Consider the following 26,790-nt stretch of genomic DNA (forward strand, 5'->3'; position numbering starts at 1 on the left):
AAACCTCGAGAATCATATCGGAATCTGTTCCCAAAATTAGGTGTGAGTTATTCAGTAATTTTGTCTCATTATGATAATATATGAGGGTTGTCCAGGAAAATAAGTTCTGATTGATCGCAAAATGGAAACCACTGGGAGAATCTGGTAAAGCTTTGCACAGGTGTGTGGGCAGTGTCTCTAGTATGCCCATGGAACGTGTCGCGTCACTCTTGTCAGTTTTGAGTGAACAGTGAACACACAAAGATGCATAGGGAATAGCGTCTCCCACCAAGTATGAGGGCCTGGTTAGAGATTTCGCCTGTGTCGTGCATCCCACATAACACAACTGTCAAGCAATTCCTTCTTCACGCCCATTCTCAGCCGCACACTTCAGGGGCAATGAAGACCCTACTACAGCGTTTCCAATGAGAAACGTTTGATCACCCACAATATAGTTCATAATTGGATCCCGCTGAGTCTCATCTCTGCTCACAAGAACTGCTGGCTATGAAGACCAAATTTTTCCACAGACAATGGGCTGCAGACAAGTGCAGATAACTGGTCGAAAGCACGGGCAGCTGCTTTCAATGATGAGGATATTGGAAAGTTGATACAACACCATGACGAAACTCGAAGTTAGAGTGGTGACTATGTAGAGAAGTAGGTGGAAGGTGTACCTAACTGTTGCAAATAAAATGTTTATGGTTTTCGCTATGGTTTCCATTTCACAAACAATTGGAACTTACTTCCTGGACAACCCTTGTATTAACAAGAAATGCAAGTATTTATTATTTTACAGTACAAATGCTCTGGCAGGTAGAGATTTTCCTTTTTATGTTTCCCTTAAAGTGGTCACTAGTCAACTTCTTTTGATAAAATGTGTGAAGATCAACTTTTCCTTCATAATCTCAAGAAATTTGTCTTGTTAAATTTGAGTATTTAATACTACATACATAACGAGACAAACACTGTAGCTCTTTTATGCTCACATAAAATTTATATAACCATTTCATTTATATATATGTATAAGGGTGTATGCTTTCTCTTCATCAACTTACATTGGACATCCAGTTGACATATTTTTGTTGTACAATTGCAAAAGAACAATCCTTTACATTTATTTCATATGTAACTCACCAGTTATGTTTATTTTACATGTAGAACACTTATCCTTATTGCCTTTTTCATAAAGTTTTACTGGTTATTATAACATGGCTATAAAAATTCTAAGTATAAAGCCTTATTAATGGTCTTGGGTATTGATTCATACTGTACTTGTAAGCTCCATCAGTTTGGTACATTGGCTCATAGGTATTTACTGTCTTTCGGTGTGACGTATATCTGCAAGAATTTCACTTAATTACTTATTAGTGAGCTGCCTTTGCTTAGTTATTCATTTACTTAAATGGTACATGCCTAACCCATGTCAATCAAGAGTTCACGAATATTTTTACAAATAAACTTAGTATCCCACTCAACAATTAATGGGTTTAGAATTCCATAAACAATGCCTTCTATTATTCTTCACTGTATTCCAATAACATATCAGAATACTGTGAAGAATTTGCTCTACTTGCCTCTATGTCGTGAAGAAGTTTCTTAAGATATGTCTAGTACTTCATATGCCCTATTAGGTTGATAAATTGCTGCCAGGCAAGTTATGAAACTATCGTAAACTGTATCTACTTCATCAGTTCCTCAGCATACATACACCTCACTATCTTACATTACAGATTAAGTACCCATCACGTCATTACACCCTCAGCCTTTAAGATGAATGTAACAACTGCAATTCTGAAGAAGATAAGGGTTGCTAGGTGTGCATATTGTTGAACTATGTTTAATAAGTCATACTTTTGAAATACTTACACAAATTATTTAAAAAAGAATACTAACACTTCTGGAAGCCAACCTTGAGGAAGATCAGTATGGTTTCTGGAGAAGTGTAAGAACATGTGAGGCAATACTGACCCTACGCTTTATCTTAGAATTTACGTTAAAGAAGAGCAAATCTACATTTGTAGAATTGGTTGATTTAGATAGAGTTTTTGACAGTGTTGACTAGTATACACTCTGTGAAACTCTCAAGGTATCAGACTAGTGTCTTGAAAAAATGTTCTATGATGAACATAAACAAATGTAAAGCAAGGGTAATGGAATGTAGTCAAATTAAAACAGACAATGTGGAGTATATTAGAATAGGAAATGAGACACTATATGTAATAGGTGAATTTTCTGTTTGGACAGGAAAATAACTGTTGATGGGAAAAGTACAAAGGACATAAAACTCAGATTAGCAGTAGCAAGGGAACCATTTCTAAAAAAGAAGAATTTGCTAACATCTATAGAAATTTAAATGTTAATAAGTCCTTTCTGAAAGTATTTGTCTGGAGTATAGGCTTGTAAGGAAGTGAAATGTGTATGACAAGCATTTCAGACAAGAGAAGAGAAGTTTTAAAAATGTGGTGCTGTAGTAGAATGTGGAACATTAGATGCAGAGATCAAATAACTAGTGAGGTCCTGGGTCAAAATGAGGAAAGAGTTTTTTTTGTATGTAATTTGATTTAAAGATGGGATTGGTTGATAGGACACAGGCTTCAAAGAATTGTCTATTTGGTAATGGGAGAAAATGTGGAGGAAGATCGAGGCATGAATACAGTGTGTGTGTGGTGTGTGTGTGTGTGTGTGTGTGTGTGTGTGTGTGTGTGTGTGTGGCCGGGGAGGGGGGGGGGGGGGGGGGAGAGATTGCTTAGAGAGACCAAGCTTGAATACAAGTTGGAATGGATGTAGGTTGTGATAATTGTGTAGAGATAACAACCTTGCACAGTACACTAGCAGGAGAGCTGCAAAAAACTAGTTTTCAGACTGAAGACTGCAGAAGCAGCAACAACAATAACAACAACATGTGATCGTAATCAAACCACAAGGACTTACTTGTGTAGTATCACAGCTGTGGCCATCCATAAAACAAAAACATTCACAAACTACTACTCTGTTGCTATGCTCCACGACTCTAACAACCTACCCTGCACGTAGCTCACAGTACAATGGACTATTGCTTTTAAGAAGCTGAACACTTCCTTCTATCACCACTGTAACATTTCCCCAAAAAGTAACATAAATAGCCAGTTTCCCTCTGTCAAATACTAAAAGTAAATGCTCCAAATATCTGCCAGTTAACTCTTCTTTCCTTTTCATTTCTGCATCAGTTACATCACTTTCTTTTCCCATATCTTCATTACTTGTGTTATATCATGTCTCCCCGCCCCCCTCCCCACCTCTCACGTCCAGTGCTGCTAGTTATCATAGTTTAAAGTTACCTGTGTAAGCTGATACATGCTAGCAAGCTGTCAGCAGGGCAGAGTATGCAAAATTGCAAGAGCCAGCATGGTTGGACTGGCCCACAGCCAGTGGAATGCAGCTGCTGGTAATGTGGGCTAAGGGATCTGTAACTAGATTTCCATTGCCACAGGGGGGGGGGGGGGGGGGGGGGGGGGGGGAGGAGTGTCAGTTAGGTTTGGTGGCTAGAGTTGGGGTGCATGGGATGGAGGTGACCATAAACGTAATGACTTTCACAATATGGAAAATAATGATGACTAAAGAATACTTTGAAATTGTGTAGTAATTTATTGAATTGTTGTACTGAAAATCTAGGCATATCAGTGTAATCATGGCAATAAGCTGCTTGTCTTGCTGTTTTAGTAACGGTTTTATTGTAAAAACTGTAGAAGTTAATGTCAGCATTGTAAATGAAAAATATTACACAAACGTTAAAAATTAACAATTTGGAGACCAAGCCTGAGAATAGCTTGGGTCACAACTTTGTGTTGAAAAGACTATGTCCGAGTATAAGCCAGACTGCGATTTTCTCAATGTACAGGTCACCTCTTGCTCGAAAACTGGACTCATTTTGTACAAGAACAATGTGTGGGTGTCTTGCAGCCTGCCCCTTGATGTGCTGCCTTCTGTTGTCAGTTTCTAGAATTATTTTGAATGAAACAGTAGCAAAATTAACAGCTGCTGTCATGAATCGCTGAGTCTATATAACCAAACTCTCATAATTTTTCATGTGTACATCTTAGATTTTACAGTTTGTTGTAGTTCTGCAACAAAAATGTCATATTTGTGGGTGAGCAAGAAATTCTGGAAGCTCAAGAGGAAGAATTTGCTCAATAACTCATCTTAAACTTTTTTCGTGGGATTGATACGTATATTTTCTGTCATCATTATTTTAAAATTTTGTAATCCAAAAAACTGAAGTCAATATGAAAAATAAATCATGAAGCTTGGCCCTTTTTTAGTATTTATTACCCTTGAAGATACTTTGATTACATATATGCCAGTAATGCTTTAAATAATGGCAAAAATAGCTGGTATCCGAGGCCCAATATTCTTCCAATTGGCTGATTTCCGAAGTGTTTATAACTCTTGAACACATAACAAGATCTTTACAATCAAGGTGTTTGGCACTAACAGAGATCATTAAGTACTATCACTGAAGGTCACACTTCAATATCTATTTTATATTATGAATTATACCATGCTTTATGTAGTTTTAAAGAAGCAAATGAGTCAAAATATCAGTTCCTCCACATTACACACAAGATGAATGCAGTATGACATTCCTAGTACCTATCCCTTTTTATCCATGTGTTACATGTTTAATTTATAAACCAGTTTCTTGTCCAATTAATTAAATATCAATGTGTTCTCTAATAAGGACACAAATCACTTTAAAGTGGTACTTTATATGTAAAGTCTGATATCACAACTGAATAGGGTGCAAAGAGATGCTTATATTGATCAAGCCATCTTTATTGTTGCTCATGTATTAATGGTGTTTATGTATTATTAATGTTGAGCACATGTATGAAAAAGTCATATTTAAATTATTTGTGGCTAATTTGTTAGATTTAACATAGTGTGTAGGCTGAGGAGGCTCAACAGAGTAAGATGTTTCATTATGTCTGCGAATTGTTTATATTTTAAATGGTGGCCCATTTTGTTTATAGCTGTCAATTTTGGCTGGCTCAGAGAAGGCATAAAGGGCAAGTGAAGGGTCACTTCCGTTTATTCTGTTCAGATCTGTCACTGCAGTAACTTGCATGTTGGAGGTCTGTTCATATGGTTGCGAACTTGTTAAGTGATGGGTTCCAGGCAGCCAGTGCCTGAGCAATACTTTAACTTTTGGTTGAACTCAGTAAAATTCCAGGTTGAGTTGGACTTATTATCTGGGAGCCAGCAGGTACTCTTAACATTCCACGAGTGTCTGTCATTGCTGCATTTAAGTGTAATTATAAGTTAGCCTGTTAGAAAATTATCCATTATTACAGGAGTTTAGATATTATTTATTTATTTTATTTATCCATTTGTTGACAATAAATATTGTATGGATGGTGTCAAGCCATTTCAAAGAAATGGACACAAACAATATATACGTAAAAAAGTACAAAACAAAATAATACAATGAGGTTAATAATAATACATTGAAAGTAATATAGCCTATATACATCCCTGCTTGTTATTTTAAATGCATAGTCTGTTTTTCATAAGGCTTTAGTTTTGTCCTCCCTAAACGGCAAGTCTTTATATACCCCACACTGCTTAAGTATATATTTACATCACACAACAGCTGTCCTTTAAGTATGTAAATGTAATGAATGATTAGGTACATATTGAGTATTTTCCATTTTGCCTTTATAAATATCATCAGAAAAAATTTATTGACCTACATAGTCATTTACACAATAAAAACATTGTTCTACCAGAAATTTTTTAAATTCTGTTTTAAATTTGTTATCATCTTCTAACTGCCTGATGTTGACTGGCAGTGTGTTGTACAGTTTTTCACCGATATGGCTCACATGCCTTTGTGTATTCGTTCTTTTTGTTCACCGAGTATGGAGTGCTGCGCAATTACGGGTATTGTAGTTATGGAAGTCGGCATTTGTCTGAAAATCTGCAATGTCGGTCCTGACATACAATACACATTTGTATATGTATAATGATGGTATAGTAAGTATTCTAAGCTTTTTGAATATGGGTTTGCAGTGTGGATGACTGTGAGTTATTATTCGGATGGCCCTCTTCTGCAACAAAAAAATTTGTTTTAGGCGCCCTGTTGTGGAGTGCCAAAATATTATTCCGTATGTGGCAAGAGATTGAAAATAGCCAAAATATGCCATTCTGGCACCCTCTGAGGTACAAACATTTGCAATAATTCTGACAGCAAAACAGGCTGAATTAAGTTTCTGTGCAAGTTTTATTACGTGGTCATTAAAATTTAAGTTTTCATCCACATGAATCCCCAGCAATTTTGTGGGTGTCACTCTGTCTAAGGCTTTGTCACCCCACACCAGATCGAGATTTACATTTTGACATCTTTTCCCAAACTGCATACAATTTGTTTTATTTACATTCAATGTCAACCTGTTTGCATTGAGCCATATGTTAGTTGCTATTGCAAACTTTCAATATTTGTGAACTGGTAATTAATTTGTGAACAAAATGGGATTTTGTATTCCCACACCACACCAGTGACTCAGCTAATTTTGGGGTATCTGCTACCACATTGTTTCACACATAAGCAGTATTTACTGCATTTGTTTATTATTATTATTATTATTATTATTTTACTTTTTGCTTGTGTGCATATCTTGTAGAACTACCATTTCAAATATTTGTGTATTTAACTAGATGAATAAACTATCAGTTTAAAAAATCTAAATCCTTTGGTGTAGCCTATCATCATCATTTATCCAAAAGAGTACAACCTTTTATCACATTTATTTATTTTATTAATTATTAAACTTGCCAAACTTGACAATTTAAACTGCATGATCACTTATTATAGCAATATTTGCAGCAAGTTTAGCTGTTGGGCGTAAAGCAGATGATGTACAATTTGATCTTGTGATGATAGCAAGCATCTAAAAAAAGTTCATGCATTTTCCCCACAGTGTGTGGCATTATTGAGACATACAGTCACACCTACCTTTGTGATTTATAATTGTACTTCTCATGAATGAATGTATTTTTTTCTGGACTGTAGTAATTTCTAAATGTTGTATTCTATATCAGATGTAACTTATAACATGCTTATTGTAATTTGTGTAATGCAAAGGAGGGCATGATGGTCATAATCATGCCATCTTAAATAAATAATAAATAAACAAAGAAGTATGAAAAGTAGGCTGAGTCCCATCAAAAAGAATGATGAGTACAGAAGGCATCAAACCATGAACTCTAAAAACATGTGGAGAATATAAGTGACACAGACTGGAAAGGAGGGATTGCCTTTTGTGGTCACATGACATGTACGAGACCAGGAAGGACATCTATACACGTGTTAGCCTACTTTCAAGACAAGAAAACCCAAAGAGGCATGGTTTGCAGAAGACAAAAAAGGTCTAAAAGAACTGGAAATTTCTCCTAAAGATATACAGAAGAGTGATAATCTTAAGCAAAAATTACATACACACAAACCTTTCCTGGAAAAGCCAAACCTGAACACAGGGAACGTATGGACCCAAGAGAGAACAGAACAATAGTGGAAATGGATGCAAGAGCATTGGGTGGCAGTTAAAGCTCAGAAAAAGAGATAGCTCAGTTGACATGATCCCTAGGTGGCCAAAACAAAGAAAGAACAAGAAATAAACAAGGAAAATCAAGTAGTGTACACTATGCTGACTGAATAAAAATACAGAAACTTTCAAAATATCATTTATTAAATTTTTATTCATTTAAAAATACATAAAATTGAACATGTAAATTTTTAAATCTGTACATAATTTCAGTCTCCAAAAGTATATGACATGATCCCATAAAATACGGATTTTTGTCAGTAGTTTCTCATAAAATATTTCCTAGCACAGTGGCTTTAAAATTTGTAATGTTGTCATGCTGATCAACACGTTTCCCCCAAAATAATTTTCTGAATAGTTACACTGTAAATGTCATTAGGAAATTTTTTTATGCACATGAGTGACTTCTCTTGCTTCACAGAATGATACACTTTATTTATTTATTTTCCTTTCTGGGAATACGCATCACTGTAAATGATCGATTTCAGTTTTCATGCCTGAGGGTAAAAGAAGAAAAGTGTTGTTTGTGAATGACACAGCTGTGTATCACTCCATGCAGATGATAGCATTCTGAAACATGGAGTCTCCTTGATAGTTGGCAAACTCAGACATGAATTATGTGTTGCAGCCTCTCTTGTCTTTTCTGTTGATGAAATCTGAAAATGTGAAAGAAACAAATTGACAGTTTATTAAAATATATGCAAATACAGAACTGATGTCAAAAGTGTGAATTAAAACAAACTAGTGTAAATTAAACCACTTTGTTTTTGAACAAAAATCATTATCAGAGTAACATATACAAAAATTATCTCAAACTTGGTAGCACAATTTTGTTCTTTCTGCATTGAATGTCTTGATTAGTTTGTCTATGTGCTGAATTTAGCTTGTTATCAAGCTGTATATACCCAAGGACATTATTCAATGTTTCATTTAATGACTGATCAAAAAAAAGCATTTCTAAATGTTTTTTACACTGTAAATATAAGACTAAATGAGCGTAAGATTTAAACTGTTTGATGTGAGAATTATGCTGCAGTGCAAATATTAGCCGTGAATGACAAGAGACCCGGGAAACATTATCAGTGGTTTAAAAAATTACAAAGTAGTGTGGAAAGTACAAGTAATATGGCGAAGTCTGATACAGTTACTAGTAAATCACAGAATGTATAGTCTCAAGATGAGATTGCAATCCTTGCTTAAGGTGTCAAATATGCTATAAACACATGAAAATACTAACTTAGGGGCCCAGGCATATCGCAAATTTAGAAGCAGATACAAGGATGATCCACAAACAAACTGCAAATGAAATTTGAACTGAAACACCATAGTGTTGTCCCACAGGAAATCTTTGACAAAAGGTGAGAGGAAGGCTCTTAAAGATTTATGTGTAGCTGACATAGGAAACACCAATATTGTCATGAGTACAGAGTGTTACTGAAGCAAAATTTTGAATATTTTTAATGGCAGGACAGAACAAAAAGTTTAAGAAAGACGCAACGGCCAGTGCACCGAAGAAAACAAATACTCAAAGTTCTGTACGTCACTTCGAAAAGAAGGTAACGAAACCTAAATTAAGACTAAGGCTGTGTGTCCCAGGCTTTATGGTCTACCCAAAATTCAAAAAATTAATATTCCTCTGGGGCCAATTGTTAGTACAATCAAGGCCAATTGTTAGTGCCCTCAAGTGACAACTTGTTTGTGTTCGCAGTAGCGAAGATGAAAAAGTGCTCACAGCTTTTAAGGTATGTGTAGGTAGTGGGGAGCAGGTGTGGTAATGAGAGTGATAAATTATCACTCACACTCCTGTCATTTACTATGAATACTTTTATTCCAGTAGCATATATTCAATGCGTGTAGCTTAGGACGGGTACTGCAGGGAACTGATCTGGCAAAGATGCAGTTTTTCATGCTGTGTTCAGGCAGCGATATTATTGGGGGGTTGAGCCATTGCGTCCAGTTCCCCACACAGAGTGCCCCCTCCGCCCCCACCCCCCACCCCTCCCCTACGTCATGATGCATTGTCCTGCTGGCAACGGCAAAGGCCGACATATTGTAGTCCACCAGGTGCCTCGGTGGTCGTAAAAGGGCGGCCGGCCTGTGACGTCAGGGGTGTTACCGATGCTGTGGTGTCAGTGTTTCTTGAGGTGTTGGTGGCTGGTAGTGTGTTGTCCGGTGTGTCAGTTGTCATTATGAAGTGCTCCGGGATCAACTTGAGCAGTTAGCCACCTGAAGAATGAGTGGATTTCAAACCAGCTGTGTCGATTGAAGGTGGAAGGCGTATGGAGTGCTCTAATGACCTTGATATCATGCTGTAGGCTGACTGTATAGTGTCAAATTTGGCTATAACCATGAATGATGAGTCCTGCAGTGTTACGGAAATGTCTCCTGAGAGATAGTGTTGCAGGTCTAGGCTGACTGTAAAGTGACTTGAGGGGCCTGGAGCTGGGGCCAGTGGAGGGGAAACACCAGGTGTGTCCACTAAAGTCCACGATGGTTTTAGGCAGTTCAGTGACTCTGTTGGCGTTTTTCCAGCTGGCAAAATGTTAAAAGTGTTTGGCCCTCTTTTCAACACCTTGTACGGGCCACTGTATGAAGGTTGGAGGGCGGGTTTTATGGCGTCAGTCCCGAGCATGACATGTGTACACGATTGGAGGTCCTTGTGCACAAAGATGGTCAATCTGATGTGGAGGGATGGTGGTGGGATGAGGACGTGGTGGATGTGGTCCCTGTCACATTTTACTAGGTCTGGCAGGTTGACGCTAATGGGGTCAGTGGTTTGTGATATGAACTCTGCTGGGAGGGTGGTTGGTTCCCCATAGAGCACTTCTGCCAGCAAGGTGTCCAGATCTTCTTTGTAGGCAGCTTGTGTGCCTAGCAGCACCCAGAGGAGGGCCTCCATTCACTCCTGGTTGTGGCATATGAGTGCTGTCTGAGGGTGCGGTGCCACCGTTCTGCAAGTCCATTGGATTGAGGGTAGTAGGCCATTGCATGGAACCATTGCCGACTCAAACTGCCGGCTCTAGTCAGTTGTCAGGGAGTCTGGACAACCAACGGGTGTAATCCGTAGTGTGATAAAAGCTCGTGACAGTGTTGGCCGAGATATCAGAGTAGCACCAAATAGATGCACAAAGAAATTGTTTGTAGTGATTCCAGGCGATGAAGCACCATCGTGGGGCATATTCTGCGTGGCGTGACATTTGTATGCCATGGTGATCGGTAGTGTTTTGACACAAGTATAACTCAGTATTTCACGGTGCAGTTGAAAGGAAAATAATGGGGTCACCACAATTACAATAATAAATAATCATTCGCACTCCAGTCACTTGCTATGAATACTTTTATTCTTGCAGTGTATAAACAATGCATGTAGCATAGAGCGCGTACTACAGAGGACTGATCTGGCAAAGATATAGTTGTTCTTGCTGTGATAAGCCAGTGATATTATTGATGGTTAGAGCCAATGGTTCTACGTCCCCACACATGTATTTTTAGAGCTCACATTTAGCTTTCTACAAATGATCACTCTGGACATATCCCTGAATATTTGGTCCTTCCTCCTGAGACACGCCGTATGTAAGACCCATGTCATTTTATAGAAAAAGTTGAAGGGTTGACTTTGGCTCCTGAAGATGTTTTTATAAATTTTGACATAATGTCTCTATTTATTATGATTACAGTTAATGAAGTGATAGTCTATAAAGCAGATGTTTTTGCATAGGATTTGGCTGCTCTTTTTAGATATTGCCTCATTTTGAGCCAGTTCCAATAGGATGATGAATTCTATGAGCAAGTCAGTGGTGTTGCAATGGGCAATACATTAGGTCCTGCAGTTGTCAATTTTTATATGGAAAAATTTGAACAGTCAACTCTAGAAAAATCGAATACATTCTCAATGGTACTTTTTGGGAATGGTACATGGCACATGGCAAAAAACTTTAGAGGAATTCTTTCATTATCTAAATAATATAAATCCAAACATGCAGTTTACTACACTCCTGGAAATGGAAAAAAGAACACATTGACACCGGTGTGTCAGACCCACCATACTTGCTCCGGACACTGCGAGAGGGCTGTACAAGCAATGATCACACGCACGGCACAGCGGACACACCAGGAACCGCGGTGTTGGCCGTCGAATGGCGCTAGCTGCGCAGCATTTGTGCACCGCCGCCGTCAGTGTCAGCCAGTTTGCCGTGGCATACGGAGCTCCATCGCAGTCTTTAACACTGGTAGCATGCCGCGACAGCGTGGACGTGAACCGTATGTGCAGTTGACGGACTTTGAGCGAGGGCGTATAGTGGGCATGCGGGAGGCCGGGTGGACGTACCGCCGAATTGCTCAACACGTGGGGCATGAGGTCTCCACAGTACATCGATGTTGTCGCCAGTGGTCGGCGGAAGGTGCACATGCCCGTCGACCTGGGACCGGACCGCAGCGACGCACGGATGCACGCCAAGACCGTAGGATCCTACGCAGTGCCGTAGGGGACCGCACTGCCACTTCCCAGCAAATTAGGGACACTGTTGCTCCTGGGGTATCGGCGAGGACCATTCGCAACCGTCTCCATGAAGCTGGGCTACGGTCCCGCACACCGTTAGGCTGTCTTCCGCTCACGCCCAAACATCGTGCAGCCCGCCTCCAGTGGTGTCGCGACAGGCGTGAATGGAGGGACGAATGGAGACGTGTCGTCTTTAGCGATGAGAGTCGCTTCTGCCTTGGTGCCAATGATGGTCGTATGCGTGTTTGGCGCAGTGCAGGTGAGCGCCACAATCAGGACTGCATATGACCGAGGCACACAGGGCCAACACCTGGCATCATGGTGTGGGGAGCGATCTCCTACACTGGCCGTACACCACTGGTGATCGTCGAGGGGACACTGAATAGTGCACAGTACATCCAAACCGTCATCGAACCCATCGTTCTACCATTCCTAGACCGGCAAGGGAACTTGCTGTTCCAACAGGACAATGCACGTCCGCATGTATCCCGTGCCACCCAACGTGCTCTAGAAGGTGTAAGTCAACTACCCTGGCCAGCAAGGTATCCGGATCTGTCCCCCATTGAGCATGTTTGGGACTGGATGAAGCGTCGTCTCACGCGGTCTGCACGTCCAGCACGAACGCTGGTCCAACTGAGGCGCCAGGTGGAAATGGCATGGCAAGCCGTTCCACAGGACTACATCCAGCATCTCTACGATCGTCTCCATGGGAGAATAGCAGCCTGCATTGCTGCGAAAGGTGGATATACACTGTACTAGTGCCGACATTGTGCATGCTCTGTTGCCTGTGTCTATGTGCCTGTGGTTCTGTCAGTGTGATCATGTGATGCATCTGACCCCAGGAATGTGTCAATAAAGTTTCCCCTTCCTGGGACAATGAATTCACGGTGTTCTTATTTCAATTTCCAGGAGTGTATGAACATGGAAAATTACAACAAAATATCTTTTTTGGATGGTTTGCTTGTGAGATAGGCTAATGTAACATAACATTTTTACAAAGCCACACATACAAACAGATATTTACATAAGGAGTCCAACCATCATCCTTGGCAAAAGAGACCTGTTAGTAAACATCTTATTGACAGAGCCAAGGTATTTGAACACCAAAATATTTACAAGCCAAATTAAAACATCTGAATTAGGCTTTCCAGGAACATATCAACATATCTACTCAGGAAAAGAGGTAAATAGGGTTGTACATCACAAAAACAGTACTCTGAAAGAAAAGAGTGAAAAACAAGAAAGAAGGGTTTCCCTCTCTTTTATTTTAAAAGAAAAACTGATCAGACTGGTAAGTTTTTATAGAAACATAACATGAGATCAGTTTCTAACTAACAAAGAAATTGTGGCAACACTTTGACATTCTTTACCATGTGAGTTTAGTGCGATCGTATCACTGAAATATTAGAGCATAATCTTTCAAGTGTGAAAGTAATAAAAGTTATTCTGAACAACTGTGTATTATCCTATAGTTTGGGCATACTAGAAAGTCACCACAGTGGAGACCGCGCGATGAAGACGTAACAGCACAGACACCAAGTAAGGAATAATGACTGCACTGACAACAGTAGCAGAAAACAGTTTCAAGCAGGAACAAAGTACATCGCCTGCTGCAAGCTCCTCCTCAGGAGAACATAGAAGTACGCCTACAGGCCAAGGAAATGTCAAACTCCCTGCTTTCTGGACAACAAGGCCGCAGCTGTGGTTCATACAGGCGGAATGTATATTTCAACAACACAAGGTAGCCTGTGATACTGATAAGTTCAACATTCAGGTTTGAAGTCTAGCCTTGGAAGTGATAGAAGAAGATAGCTTGTCACAATGAAGTTAAGCAGTGTTAAAAAAGCCCCTAATACAATGCTACACTTTACCAACAGAACTACGTCTTCAAAAAATCTTCACTGAAAAATGTGTGTAACACAAGCTTTAGTCGCAAATCCTTAGGTCATTACGCGCATTGGTGGGCCCAGATTTGCTGCCAGAACAATCTTTACAGGTACTGTGGCTACATAAACTGCCAGCCAACATCCGCACTATCATCGCCGTACAAACAGATGTACCGTTAATGACATCAGCGAAGAAGGCAGACACCATTGCAAATAATTTAAGAGAATCCTCTGCTTGGGCAACAGTCAATACAAACCACAATAGAAGCATGTGAGTATACAGCAATAAAGAGTCAGACACTGTGGATTTTGGTTCAGGCATTACTTCCTCTCATCACCAGCACACATTACAAGAATCCACCATGGAACAGTTGGTAGCACAAGTGGAAAAACTTAACGTCTAAGTCGCCAAGCACCAACAACATTTACAAAGCCAACACCGGAAAATATGCAGGAATAACATTCCTCAAAGCAAATCAGAACCTTGGTGCTGGTATCACAAATGCTTCCACGATTCTGCTCGTCAATGTACCCAACCCTGCAGCTTCCCAAACTTTGGAGACGGACATTAATGGGTGCGAATGTTTGTCATCAATTTCTTAAGTGCCCGGAGACAGGAGAAAAACAAAATGGTGCTAAGAAAATGATATCTATGGTTAGCAAATGGGACAGACTATTCATCCAATGCCTTACATCTGGAGAGAAGTTTCTGATTGATAAAGGTTCAGAGGCTAGCGTGTATCCTAGAAGAAATAGTGACATCCAAAGAACTATGTCACATCACGTGCTCTCTGCAGTGAGAAACGATTGGCATTACATCTCGAACCTGATTTCAAACTGGTATGGACTTTCATAATAGCAGATGTACCAGACCCTATTATTGGTGCAGACTTCTTGTGCAAATATTGCCTTATGCCATACCTTGTCAATCGACGATTGGTTCCAATACGCAAGGAAAAAACATTGCCTCCCCTCACTTCTGCATCAGGGCAAATTCAGTGCAAAGTGCTCGGTCATTCTAACACTTCCTCCGTGCCAGAACGCATCGATACAAATTCGTGCTTACAACAATGCGGGATGCACATGTGTGGGCCATGCAAGAAGAAGTTTCTCAAATGAAACGATTCATTTGTTGTAGGCAATATGACAACATCAAAGGAGGACGCATATTTTCACAGCATACTTCAACACTTTTCAGCAATCACTCCCCCGGCGAACACCAGCAGGAAGTACTTTCACGAGACACAGCATCACATCCACATGAAGCCCGGCCAACCAGTTGCATTCCGTCCAAGATGTCTGTCTCCAGAGAAACTACTTGTGGCACAAGCAGAGTTTGATCGACTTTGGTGACAGGTATAGTAACTATGTCAGACAGTGCGTGGGCTTCAATCTCCCACATGGTTCACAAAAAAGACAATTCTTGGAGGATATGTGGTGATTATAGGGCATTCAATTCTCGAACAAGTCCGGATCGGTATCCTGTTTCCAATGTGATGGATTTCAATTATAATATCGGCAATGCTACCATCTTCAATGTGATAGACTGTGAAAAAGCATACTTACAAATTCCAATGGCATGCAGATGTTCAAAAAACTGTAGTAATCACACCGTTTGAACTGTTTGAATACAACTTTGTGCCATTTGGTCTTAGGAACCTTGGCCCAAACTTGGTAGCGGTTTATGCATGAAGTGCTACGAGAGCTGCCATTTGTTTTTTGCTACATGGACGATGTTTTAGTTTTCTCCTGATCAATGGAAGAACACAAAGAACACCTGCAACTGCTTTTACAGTGTTTTGAATGCTATGGCATCTTAGTCAACAAGGCAAAGTGTGCATTGCGCAAACAGGCAGTCAAATTTCTCGGGTATGTGGTCTCGGCAGCAGGTCTGTCACTGCTGCCTGAATGTGTGGAGGCAGCTTAACGGATGCCCCTCCCAATAACATACAAAGGACTTTGTCGATTCCTCGGCATGCTCAACTACTACCACTGCCATTTATCTCACCTAGCGACAGTACGAGACCACTCACGGCTCCACTCATAGGAAAAAATACTACAGGGAACCATGTAATATCATGGACATCAGAGGCTGAACCAGCGTTCCATAGATTAAAGGAACATTTGTCACAAGCGACTTTGCTGGCTCACCTAAGAGTACATTCATCCTTGGCGATTATTGTCGATGCAAGCCAGACAGCTGTAGGAACGGTACTGCAACAGGAACTTAGTGGTAAATGGCAGCCACTCGCTGTTTTTTCAAGACCCTTGGACCAAAGGCAGCAAAAGTGGAGTGCTCTCGACTGCGAACTGTTAGCCATGTACCTTGCAGTCAAGCACTTCCGTTCATTGATAGAGGGACAAAATTTCACCATTATCACAGACCATAAACTGCTAGTGGCCATCTTCCAGCGTGACACAGACCCAGCTTCACCATGGCAATGTAGACAGATAGAATACATCGTGCAGTTCACATTGGATATACGTCACATAGCAGGGAAGAAGAACCTGGTCTCAGACTGCTTATCATGCAACTGTGCAAGTTTCAATGCCTTACAATGGTCAGAGATAGCAACAACACAAAACAATATGATCCTTTCCTGTGCAGTCTCCTACAGTGCCAGTCAATGGCATTACAGCTTAAATGCATTTTGACTCTGAATGCGCCAGAAGGAATTTGGTGTGATGTGAAGAAAGGAAGAATACCACAAAGAGATCTTCAAGGCCTTACATGATCTTTCTCACCCTGGAATCCGAGTAACAGCAAGACTAGTATCTGCCATAGTAGTGAGGCCAGGGATACAGAAAGACTGCCACGACTGGACACACGATTGCTTAATGTATCAGCACAATAAAATCAGTGGGCATGTTTTTGCATCAATTTCCAGCACCGTCAGCAAGGTTTATGCACATTCATGTCGACGTTGTGGGACCATTTCCACATGCTGGAGGCCACCAGTATTTACTTACGGTCATCGATCGTTTCACTACATGGCCAGAGGCCGCCATCTTAACAGACATCTCAGCCGAGTCAGTAGCAAAAGCATTGATATGTTCCTGGTTCTCTCGGTTCGGTGTACCACATGACATTACCACTGATCAGGACAGACAGTTTGAGAGACAGCTTTTTAAGGAATTATTGCAGTAATGTGGCTGCAACAATTTTTGTACAACTAGTTATCATCCAGCTAGTGACGGGATGGTGGAGCATTTTCACCGCACTCTCAAAACTGCTCTATTGTGTAGTATGTCTGACTGGCTCAAAGCACTGCCTCTGGTCCTCCTTGGATTATGAACAATCGTGAAAGAAGATTTACAGTGCTTGCCCATGCAATTAGTTTATGGCGAAGAGTTGAGAGTCACAGGGGAATTAACCACGCCGCAATCCTCTTTATTGGCCACTTCAGAGCTTTACACACAGTTTGCACAACAACTTAGCAGCAGAATGCGAAAACTCCAGCCTACCAACCGTGTCACGCATGGGGAACAAAAGGTGTTTGTGCATAAAGACTTGACACAAACGTCTCATGTGTGGCTCAGAGATGATGCAGTATGCCCACCGCTTGTTTCTCCATACTGTGCTCCCTCCCAAGTGAAAGAGAGAGGTGAGCACTGGTTCAGAATCGAGAAGAATGGCAATCAAGAAACAGTGTCCATTGAGTGCCTCAAACCCACGTACATCGATGTGGACACTCCCAGCACTCAACCCACGGTGTCAGGTTCACCCAACGAGGAACCCATCATGGTGATGCCAGAGAACATGGGAAAAAAACAACAGAAACACACACAGAGGAACAGGAAGAACAGGATCGGGTTCCAACAGTGGTTACAAGAGCAGGTAGGCAAGTGAAGTGTAAATTCCCTGACATACCAGGAGCACCCGGTTTTAAAAAAAAGGGGGGGGCTGATGTGGCAACACTTTGACATTCTTTGCCACGTGAGTTTAGCACGATCGTATTGCTGACATATTAGAGCATAATCTTTGCTGCTCTGCTGTTGGCATAGTGACTTAGAGTTGTTTATGTTTATCATTGTGTTTTCGAGTGTGAAAGTAATAAATGTTATTCCGAACAACTGTGTATTATTCTATAGTTCGGGCATACTAGAAAGTCGCCACAAAATTATGTCTAGCCCTCAGATATGTGAAAGAAGATTGCCCTCCTCTGTTGGCATGTAAGGTATATGAAATTCCATTTACACAGGGTAAGGTCTACATTGTAACCACAAAGGAATGAGTGAATACACATTTGAAGGAACACAAAATTCTTTACTGACTAAGGAAAGTAAGAAAATGAGTTGTAGCAGGGCATTTTCTTCAGTCAGGAAAGAATGAAATGAAGTTTTTGAAAACCAAGTATAAACTATTACCCACAACTGTACAGAGAAGTCATTAAAATATATAAACATGGGGACAATTTTAACAGAAAAGAAGAAGCCATCAATCTCAGTGATATATGAACAGTAACTCTACAGAACATATAGTTCTTTCCTTGAAAGATGACAATTTGATATTTAAGTTTTTTCTTTGATAAGGATTATCTTTGATAATTATGTGCAACCTTAGGTCATATGTAACCAAATGATTCCAAAAAGTTGTACTTCATAATTCAACCAATGTAATCTGGGGATGTAATTCAGACTGGGGAGAAATCATATATGGGGCTCCCCAAGACTCCCTATTGTTCCTCATATATGTAAATGATCTTCTGTCTAATATACAACCAGCAGAATATTTATTATTATTTATTTACTTATTGCAGGTAACACTAGTATTGTTATCAGTCCAAGCATACATACAGAAACAGAAGAATGGTGAGCAATCTTCTTAAAAGTATCGTTGGTTTTCTGCAAATGGTATTAACTTCTGCACATCTAGGGGTACTACCAATGATCAGCATAACACATGGTGATAAAATAATAAATAGCATGCAGATTTCAAAATTCTTAGGTGTCCATATTGATGAGAATTTAAACTGGAAAAAGCACATTTTACAACTCCTAAAACAACTTATTTCAGATACATTTGCACTTAGGATCATTCCAAATTTTGAGGAGAGACAAATCAGTAAGTTGACATTTTTGCATATTTTCATTCAATAATGTCATATGGAATAATATTCTGGGGTAAGTCGCCTTTAAGAAAGAAAGTCTTTGTTTCTCGAAAATAGGCTGTAAGAATAATATGTGGTGCTACCCACGATCATTTTGTAAACATCTGTTTAAGGAGTTGGGCATTCTGATTACTGCTTTGTAGTATATTATTCCCTCCTGAAGTTTGTTGTAAATAATCCACTACAGTTCAAAGTGAACAATGACATACATAACTACAATACCAGAAGGAAAAGTGACATTCATTGCTGTACATTATAGTTTTCTTTAGCACAGAAAGAGATACACAATGCTGCAATAAAAATATTGATCACTTACCCTATGATACAAAATGTCTGACAGACAGCAAAATAAAATTTCTGTTATTGTAGTGCTTAAAAGGTAGGAATTACTAACTTACAAATGTCTTCTTTCCTTCATTGTTTAAAAGATTATTAAATAAAATGAAAGCTTAGAAATGTTTAGCACGTGACCATATTTGCTAATTAATTTGCAATGTGAACGTAAAATGACTCATTCCATAATTAACTATCAAGCTCCATTTTTATGATATTTGTACTGTTCTTGACATTTGACCTGTTAATTGGAGAGACACAGCAGGGCCTGCAACCCTGGACAAAATTTCAGGAACAAAAAGTTCCTTAGGCCACAACTACACAACCTGGAAGATCCAGTATCAATTAAGACAATTGGATGTGAAAGCCCTCAGTGTGTCATAAATTCACAGTGTGATGGTTTGGGGAACCACTGTATACAATGTGAAATTTATCATCCTGCACATTAAGAGCTATCTGAACATTTATTTTATTTTATTTATTTCATTCATGTGCTGTAGACCCATTAGTGATAAATCGCTTGGGTGTAGAATGTGTCATTTACATAGATTTGAGACATTTGTTTATAATAATAGGTTGTACAATGAATAATATATTACATAGAAAAAATGTTTACAAGAATTGTTTTTTGTAAAAAGTTACAAATTACATTGAACAGACTTACAATAGATCAAAATTAATTCACTTATTCTTATACATAAATTCGTCCAGTGAGTAAATGGTTTTACTTAGAAGATACTGTTTAAGTTGATCTTTAAAAGTAGGTGGATCAGTAATTGACATTTTTACTGCCTGAGGGAGAGCATTAAATATTTTTATGCAAGAGTAGTGTACTCCTTTTTGCACCATACTTAGATTCTTTTGCTCAAGATGAAGATCATTTTATACCCTAGTGTCATAGTTATGATACATGCTGTTCATTTAAAAAAGGGAATGGTTTTTACACAAGAAACACACGAGAGAGAAAAATGTACTGAGATACTGTTGTGAGTATTCTCAGCTCTTGGAAGAGTTTCCTGCAGGAATGTCTGTAATTGACACCACACAGAATCCTAATGACTGTTTTCTGGGCTATGAGGATTTTGTTTGCCTTTGGCTGGTTTCCCCAGAATATAATTCCCTAGGCCATCAGGGCATGAAAATAACCAAAATAGGCAGCTTTCAAAGTATTTAAGTCACTGAAGGAAGCAATCGCACAAATAGCGTAATTGCTGAGCTTAGTTTTTTTTATATAGGTAAGGGATGTGTAAGGACCAGTTTAGATTGCTATTAACAAATAGACCCAGGAACTTTGTTGACTCTACTCTTGCTAAATTCCCATCATTGTATTTAACATCAATCTCACCTTCGATATTTTGGCTTGTATGGAATTGAATCAATTGAGTTTTTCAAAATTTAGTGATAATCCATTAGAGGTAAACCAGTTAAAGGTCTCCTGAAAAATTTCATTTACAGTGATTTCAAGATTAGTATTTGTTGAATTGTCTACCAGAATCGTCATGTCATCGGCAAACAAAGTAAATTTTATCTTAGCCCTTGTACACACTGGAAGGTCATTTATGAAAATAAGGAAAAGTAGAGGACCCAGAATAGAGCCCTGTGGGACTCCACAGTTTATTGTGCCCCAAGAAGAGGACATTGGTTCTCCATTAGTGTTATTTACCATGACTTTCTGTTTCCGGTTCTTTAAATAGGAGGCAAACCACATCCCTGCTTCTCCAGTTAACCCATAAAATTCTGCCTTTCTCAGAAAAATCTCATGGTTCACGCAATCGAACGCCTTAGAAAGGTTACAATGAATTCCAGTTGGAGACATTTTATTATTAATTGATTCAAAAATTGCATTGGTGAACGAATATATTGCATCTGCTGTTGAGATATTTTTCTGGAAACCGAATTGACTTTTATTGAAAATATTGTATTTACTAAGATGTTCAAGAAACCTTCTGTGTACAAGTTTCTCGAGAATCTTGGAGAAACAAGTTAAGACTGAAATAGGACAATAATTGGTTACTTCGTTTCTGTCACCCTTCTTGTACAATGGTTTCACCACTGCACGTTTAAGTCTATCAGGGACAATTCCTAGTCTCAGTGATACATTAAAGTTGTGGCACAGGACTTCACAAATGAAAATGTTTGTGTGTTTCAACACTTTGATGGAAATACCATCAATACCAGTTGAGTTTTTGTTTTTCATGGTCCTTATTATCTTCTTAATTTCCTCAACAGTGACAGGAGGCATGCTAATCTGGGGTGTTGCACTAAGTGCACTTCTTTTTAAAAGATTCAGAGCCTCATTTATAGAAACATTACACCCTATTTTATCCGCTCCAGTCAAAAAATGCTTGTTGAAAATTTTTGCAACATTTTCACCTTTATCAATGATATTCCCATTATCTCTGACTTCAATATTTTCTGCATCATTTGAGTAACTACCAGTTTCTCTTTTAATAATACCCCAGATGGTTTTTATTTTGTTGCCAGAATTATCTATTTCTGATTTGATGAACATACTTTTTGCCTTTATCAGAACTTTATTTAAGATCTTGCAGTACCTTTTATAATGAGCTGTTATTTCAGGGTCATTAGTATTTCTGAGAGAAACATGAAGCAGTCTTTTAGTCCTACATGATGTTTTTATTCCTTTTGTGAGTCACTGTTTGCTGGTATGGCTCTGGTACCTGTTCTTTGCAGTTCTTAGAGGGAAGACAGCTTCAAAGTGGCACATAAATTCATTTGTAAATAGGTTAAATTTGTCATTGACTTTCAGTGCTCTATAAATTGGACTCCAGTCAATGAGTTGAAGATAACTGTTGAAGATCATGAGATTTTCATTATTAATTACCCTAAATGACCTTTTACAGACTTTGTCCTTCTTGTGTGGGCATATATCATTGATAGTTAGCAATTGGCCATCATGGTCTGAAAGACCATTTAGCACTTGTTTTACTGTTGCATTGGTGTTTCTATTCTCATCAATGAAAATATTATCTATAAGGCTTGAACAGTAGTTCGTAACCCTTGTGGGGAAGTCTACCATGGGTGTGAGGTTGTATGTGTTCATTACATGTAGCAGGTCAGCTCTACTACTATCATAATCTAGCAAGTTAATGTTAAAGTCTCCTAAGACTACAGTATTTTTATTTTTTGAATATATATGGGATAGAAGAGATTTGAGTTGCTTAAAGAACATACATTGCTTCCCTGATGGGGCACTATACACTGTTACTACAATGAGTGACAGGATCTTGGTGCTAATTTCTATACCACAAGCTTCAAAATGCTGATCAAAACAGTATTTTGTTAGCTCTAGAGATCAATACATTATATTCTTTTTTACATATATAATTACACCACCCTTCTGCACACTGTTTCTACAAAAGTGAGAGGCAGTATGATAGCCATCTAGATTCAGCGTACTGATACCCTCCTTTACATGTGTTCGGTAAAACAAAGGATATTGACATTATCAATAGTATTACTGTCACTAATATTCATTGTCAACAGTTCTAGTTTACTTCTTAGCCTTCTTATATTTTGATAGAAAATACACAGTTTGTCACATTTAGTATTGACTTTTTGCGGAAGTGGGTTGCTAGGTTTCAAGATGGGTGAGTTTTTGCACACACTCGTTAGATAATTGATCTTTTGCTGTTTGTCATTTCTGACTGACTTACCTAAGTCATGGTTTTCCCCTTTTTGTTGCGAAACCAGCTGCTACATCAGGGAGATTTTAAAGCCCAAGTTACTCCAGCTCCCAGAAAACTCCACATGTCATGTTTCTGCAGGACGATGCCTGGCAATATGAAGTGAGGAGTATACAACTCTTCTCTGGAGAATGTGGGCACCACTACTTTCCTAGCTTATATATTCCTCTCACATGATACCCATTAAATAATTTGTCATGGTTGTCTAGCAACTCCTGCTGGTGATTGGTGACTTGCATACAAACTGAACTCAGGGAACTCCTTCGGAACATATCTAGGCATTTTTTTGTTCCATGCCATGCCATTTAGATTGTGGTTGCTGCATACTGAATTCTCAGGAGTGATGTACAGTTCTATAATCCTAGACATCTTACTTGTTGCCATCAACCTGGGGCATGGCATGTGTCTTTTGTACTGCAGTGTGCAGTCTTCACTGTAGTTGTTTTGTGTGCTTCAATGGTGTAATCTTTTCCTCCCCGCCCCCCCTTTCCTTCATAGTGTTGAATTGATGTTTCCTTTTGGAGGGGGCTAATTGCATAAAAGCAAACATAAAACTCAAGAGATTAATATATTCATTCCTGAATGTGTTTCAGTTATTCAGCCAGGTCCAATCACGGAGTTCTCACATTACATTGACAGCATAAATAGACTATATATCTGTGTGTGAATAATATGTTATTGGGACTAACATACTAAAACCAATGATACAAATTTTTATGGTTGTGACTGTTGCAACATTCACCAGTCATTTATTTAGATATCATACCACAAAAATATTAGATGCTTACTTGTTAATTCCGATGTCATATCATCTGAGCTTTTTGCAGATAACTACTTCGACATACCTGGCAAGAAGTTTATCTAGTTCACTGGCATCTCTATCACATTCAGCTTCACTTAATTCACGACTGTCTGAAAATCCGCAGGGGGGCTGCAGTTGATAGCTCGAGAAGCTGCTCTCGTCCTCGGCAGAACTGGAGCCTCTCCTAGAAAGAATATTATTTTTTTATAATCTTCTGGACAAATTAAGAAAATAGGAAATTAGGTGAAAGGATGTCTGGTAAATTACAAAGCTTGAATTTTCCTTGTGGAGCAGAAATTGCAGTAAAATTATTTTATATTTATTATCTCTTAGCATGTATACTGTAGTGTTTAACAGAGGGAAAGCTATTAGGAATAATTAAATAATGAAGAATACAACTTTTAGTTTTTCATGCTAGAAATCAAACATAGTTCCAGTTATTTTGTTATTACTTCCGTCTCTTTTTGATACAGAAAAAGCAATCTTCAGTAGTATTGTGACTGAGATATGACAGAATATTGAGAGTGACTGAAGGACGTGATGAGAGTAGATCAACCAGTCTGATCCACTAAGCAGCAAATCACTGAAAGTGAACAATCAAGACACAACAATGAGGAAACAGATAAGTGTAGACTGTGTGACTCATAAGCAAAGTCATGCGAACAACTCAAGAGAAAACCAGAAATAGAGCAAAGCTAATATCAAAAACTAGTAGTGCATGTTGTCTTCTTTATTTTATGCCTTCTTTTTCTTCAGCTGCAGTTTTACAAGTTATATCGGTTAATACCATGTTTGGCAACTGTAAAAAAGCCTTATTGATACCAAATGCCTTTATATTTAATTTAAAGAATCTTCTGTGGTCACAATATGGTTTTTCGTATAATTTTGTTTGCTAGGACTATGAACAGTTCTCATGCTTTTACTTAGTAATATGAACATTATTAAATTATTATCATAACTCATGATATTTTTCTTTGTTTCTTAATGGTGTTATACATAGAACTTTCACTGACATGAAATATATATTCACATTTTTGTGTTATGTAGGAACACTGCCATCTCGCCATTTCATGCACTTTGTTGTGATACTGTGGGGTGTGCTTGTCTTTTGTTTTGTTTTGGTGGTACTTGGGATCATCTGCTATTTATTTATTTATTTTTTAACGGAGGGTGACATGTGCTTGTTTGTGTGTGTAAATTATTGTTCTACAATGGTACAGTGGTGAGTGATGTAGGGTGAGTGCATTGTCTAGTTTATGTTATAATACTTTTGTAGTGTCCAGGGGAGTTGTTCTTTATGTACTGTATGTTTTATTAGTTGAAATATGGAGTGGTTGCTAATATTTGCTTGGTAATTTATTATGTGTTTCTTCTATGTTATTGCCATTTGGATTTAGAAGTTCTTTTGTAGGGTTATAGAATCTTACTATTTTCTTGTTTGTTCCTATTAGGGTGGTGGTTTTCGTGTCAGGCGTGTGGTTTATTACATTAGTTTTATTTGTTGTAGGTTACGGATGTTCCAAATTCTATGTGCAGTTCATTTCCACATTTGATTGTGTACCAGTTTGTCTGTCAAGTTTTGGTATTGTGTCCTTGGTGTGTAGTGTTAGTGTTGTTGTTGTCGTTTGTGTGTGTGTGTGTGTGTGTGTGTGTGTGTGTGTGGGTGGGTGTGGGTTCCTGGATTTGTGTGATATTTTCATTTCTTAGTTATATGTTTTTCTGGACTTTCTCAACTCAGTTTTGTACTTAGGGATTCTTGGTATGCATTATGTTTTGCTATTTGAATAATTATGTCTAGCTCCTTATTGTAGTTGTGTTTCTCAACTAGTACTGTGTTTAATCCAAGTTTAGAGAAAGAAAAAGCAAGGAAAATAAAGTTCCTTGATATTTTTGGTATAATCTGTTGTTTTTATTGTTTCCTTTTGCATTATTATTATTTTCAGTATAATCACCAAGAGCCTAAATACTCTATATGATAAACACACTCTGTTAAAAACAATAAGAGTAGAAAGAAAACTTGCATCATGGCTTACAGACCACCTCAAGCATCTTATGACGGTCAGAGATGCAGCACACAGAACATACAAATGGCACCTGATTTCTGATAACCATCTCAGCTACAAGCAACTATGCAAGTGAGTTATTCAATTTGTGGGAAAGGCAAAACTCAGGTATGCCCACTCGTGAACTGAGGACTTTCACAGACCTACTGTCCTGTGGAAAAATCTGCAATGTTTAGGAAGAGGCAAACCTAAATTTGCAGCTGAACCACTTGTCCGTATTGAAGATCTAAGTGACTGTTTCGCCATGCAGACATCTTTACTTGATGAACACATAAGGCCACAAACCAATGACTCCCTTAAAATATCTGTGGTTGATACAAACAAATAATATTGCCTGTAGCTGGTAAGCCATAATACAGTCAGGGAGACCATTGCATGTATTTGTTTGGCAGCTGTAGGACAGGATAATATAGCAGTGCAAATGATCAGTTTCCTCTTCGATCCTCTGCTACTTAAAATAACAGACATTTTCAACCGTTCTCTTACTCTCAGCATCTTCTCAACTTCCTGGAAACAGGAAGAATCCAAGAAAGAATATGCTGAACAACCTTCCAACTATAGGATCATTAGCATTCTGCAGGCATTATTCAAGGCCAGAATGAGATTTTCACTCTGCAGTGGAGTGTGTGCTGATATGAAACTTCCTGGCAGATTAAAACTGTGTGCCAGACTGAGACTTGAACTCAGGACCTTTGCCTTTCACGGGCAAGTGCCCTATCAACTGAGCTACCCAAGGACGAGTCACGACTCATCCCCACAGCTTCAATTCTGCCAGTACCTAGTCTCCTACCTTCCAAGCTTCTGTGAACCTTGCAGAACTAGCATTCC

At 38.8% G+C, this 26,790-nt stretch overlaps 1 protein-coding gene across 1 annotated transcript in view; it reads right to left on the reverse strand.

The window, feature by feature from the left end:
- Positions 1-7,784: 7,784 nt before the first annotated feature.
- The window catches only part of LOC126456758 (Down syndrome cell adhesion molecule-like protein Dscam2), a 357,859-nt gene continuing 338,853 nt past the window's right edge, over positions 7,785-26,790 (reverse strand). The window contains exons 31-32 of the mRNA XM_050092509.1: positions 23,943-24,083; positions 7,785-8,218 (exon numbers count right to left, since the gene is read on the reverse strand). Coding sequence (XP_049948466.1) covers positions 8,167-8,218; positions 23,943-24,083 — 193 coding nt within the window. The 3' untranslated portion in view covers positions 7,785-8,166. The remainder of the gene's footprint in view (positions 8,219-23,942; positions 24,084-26,790) is intronic.

Source organism: Schistocerca serialis, chromosome 1 (assembly GCF_023864345.2).
Source record: "Schistocerca serialis cubense isolate TAMUIC-IGC-003099 chromosome 1, iqSchSeri2.2, whole genome shotgun sequence".
Taxonomy (NCBI): domain Eukaryota; kingdom Metazoa; phylum Arthropoda; class Insecta; order Orthoptera; family Acrididae; genus Schistocerca; species Schistocerca serialis.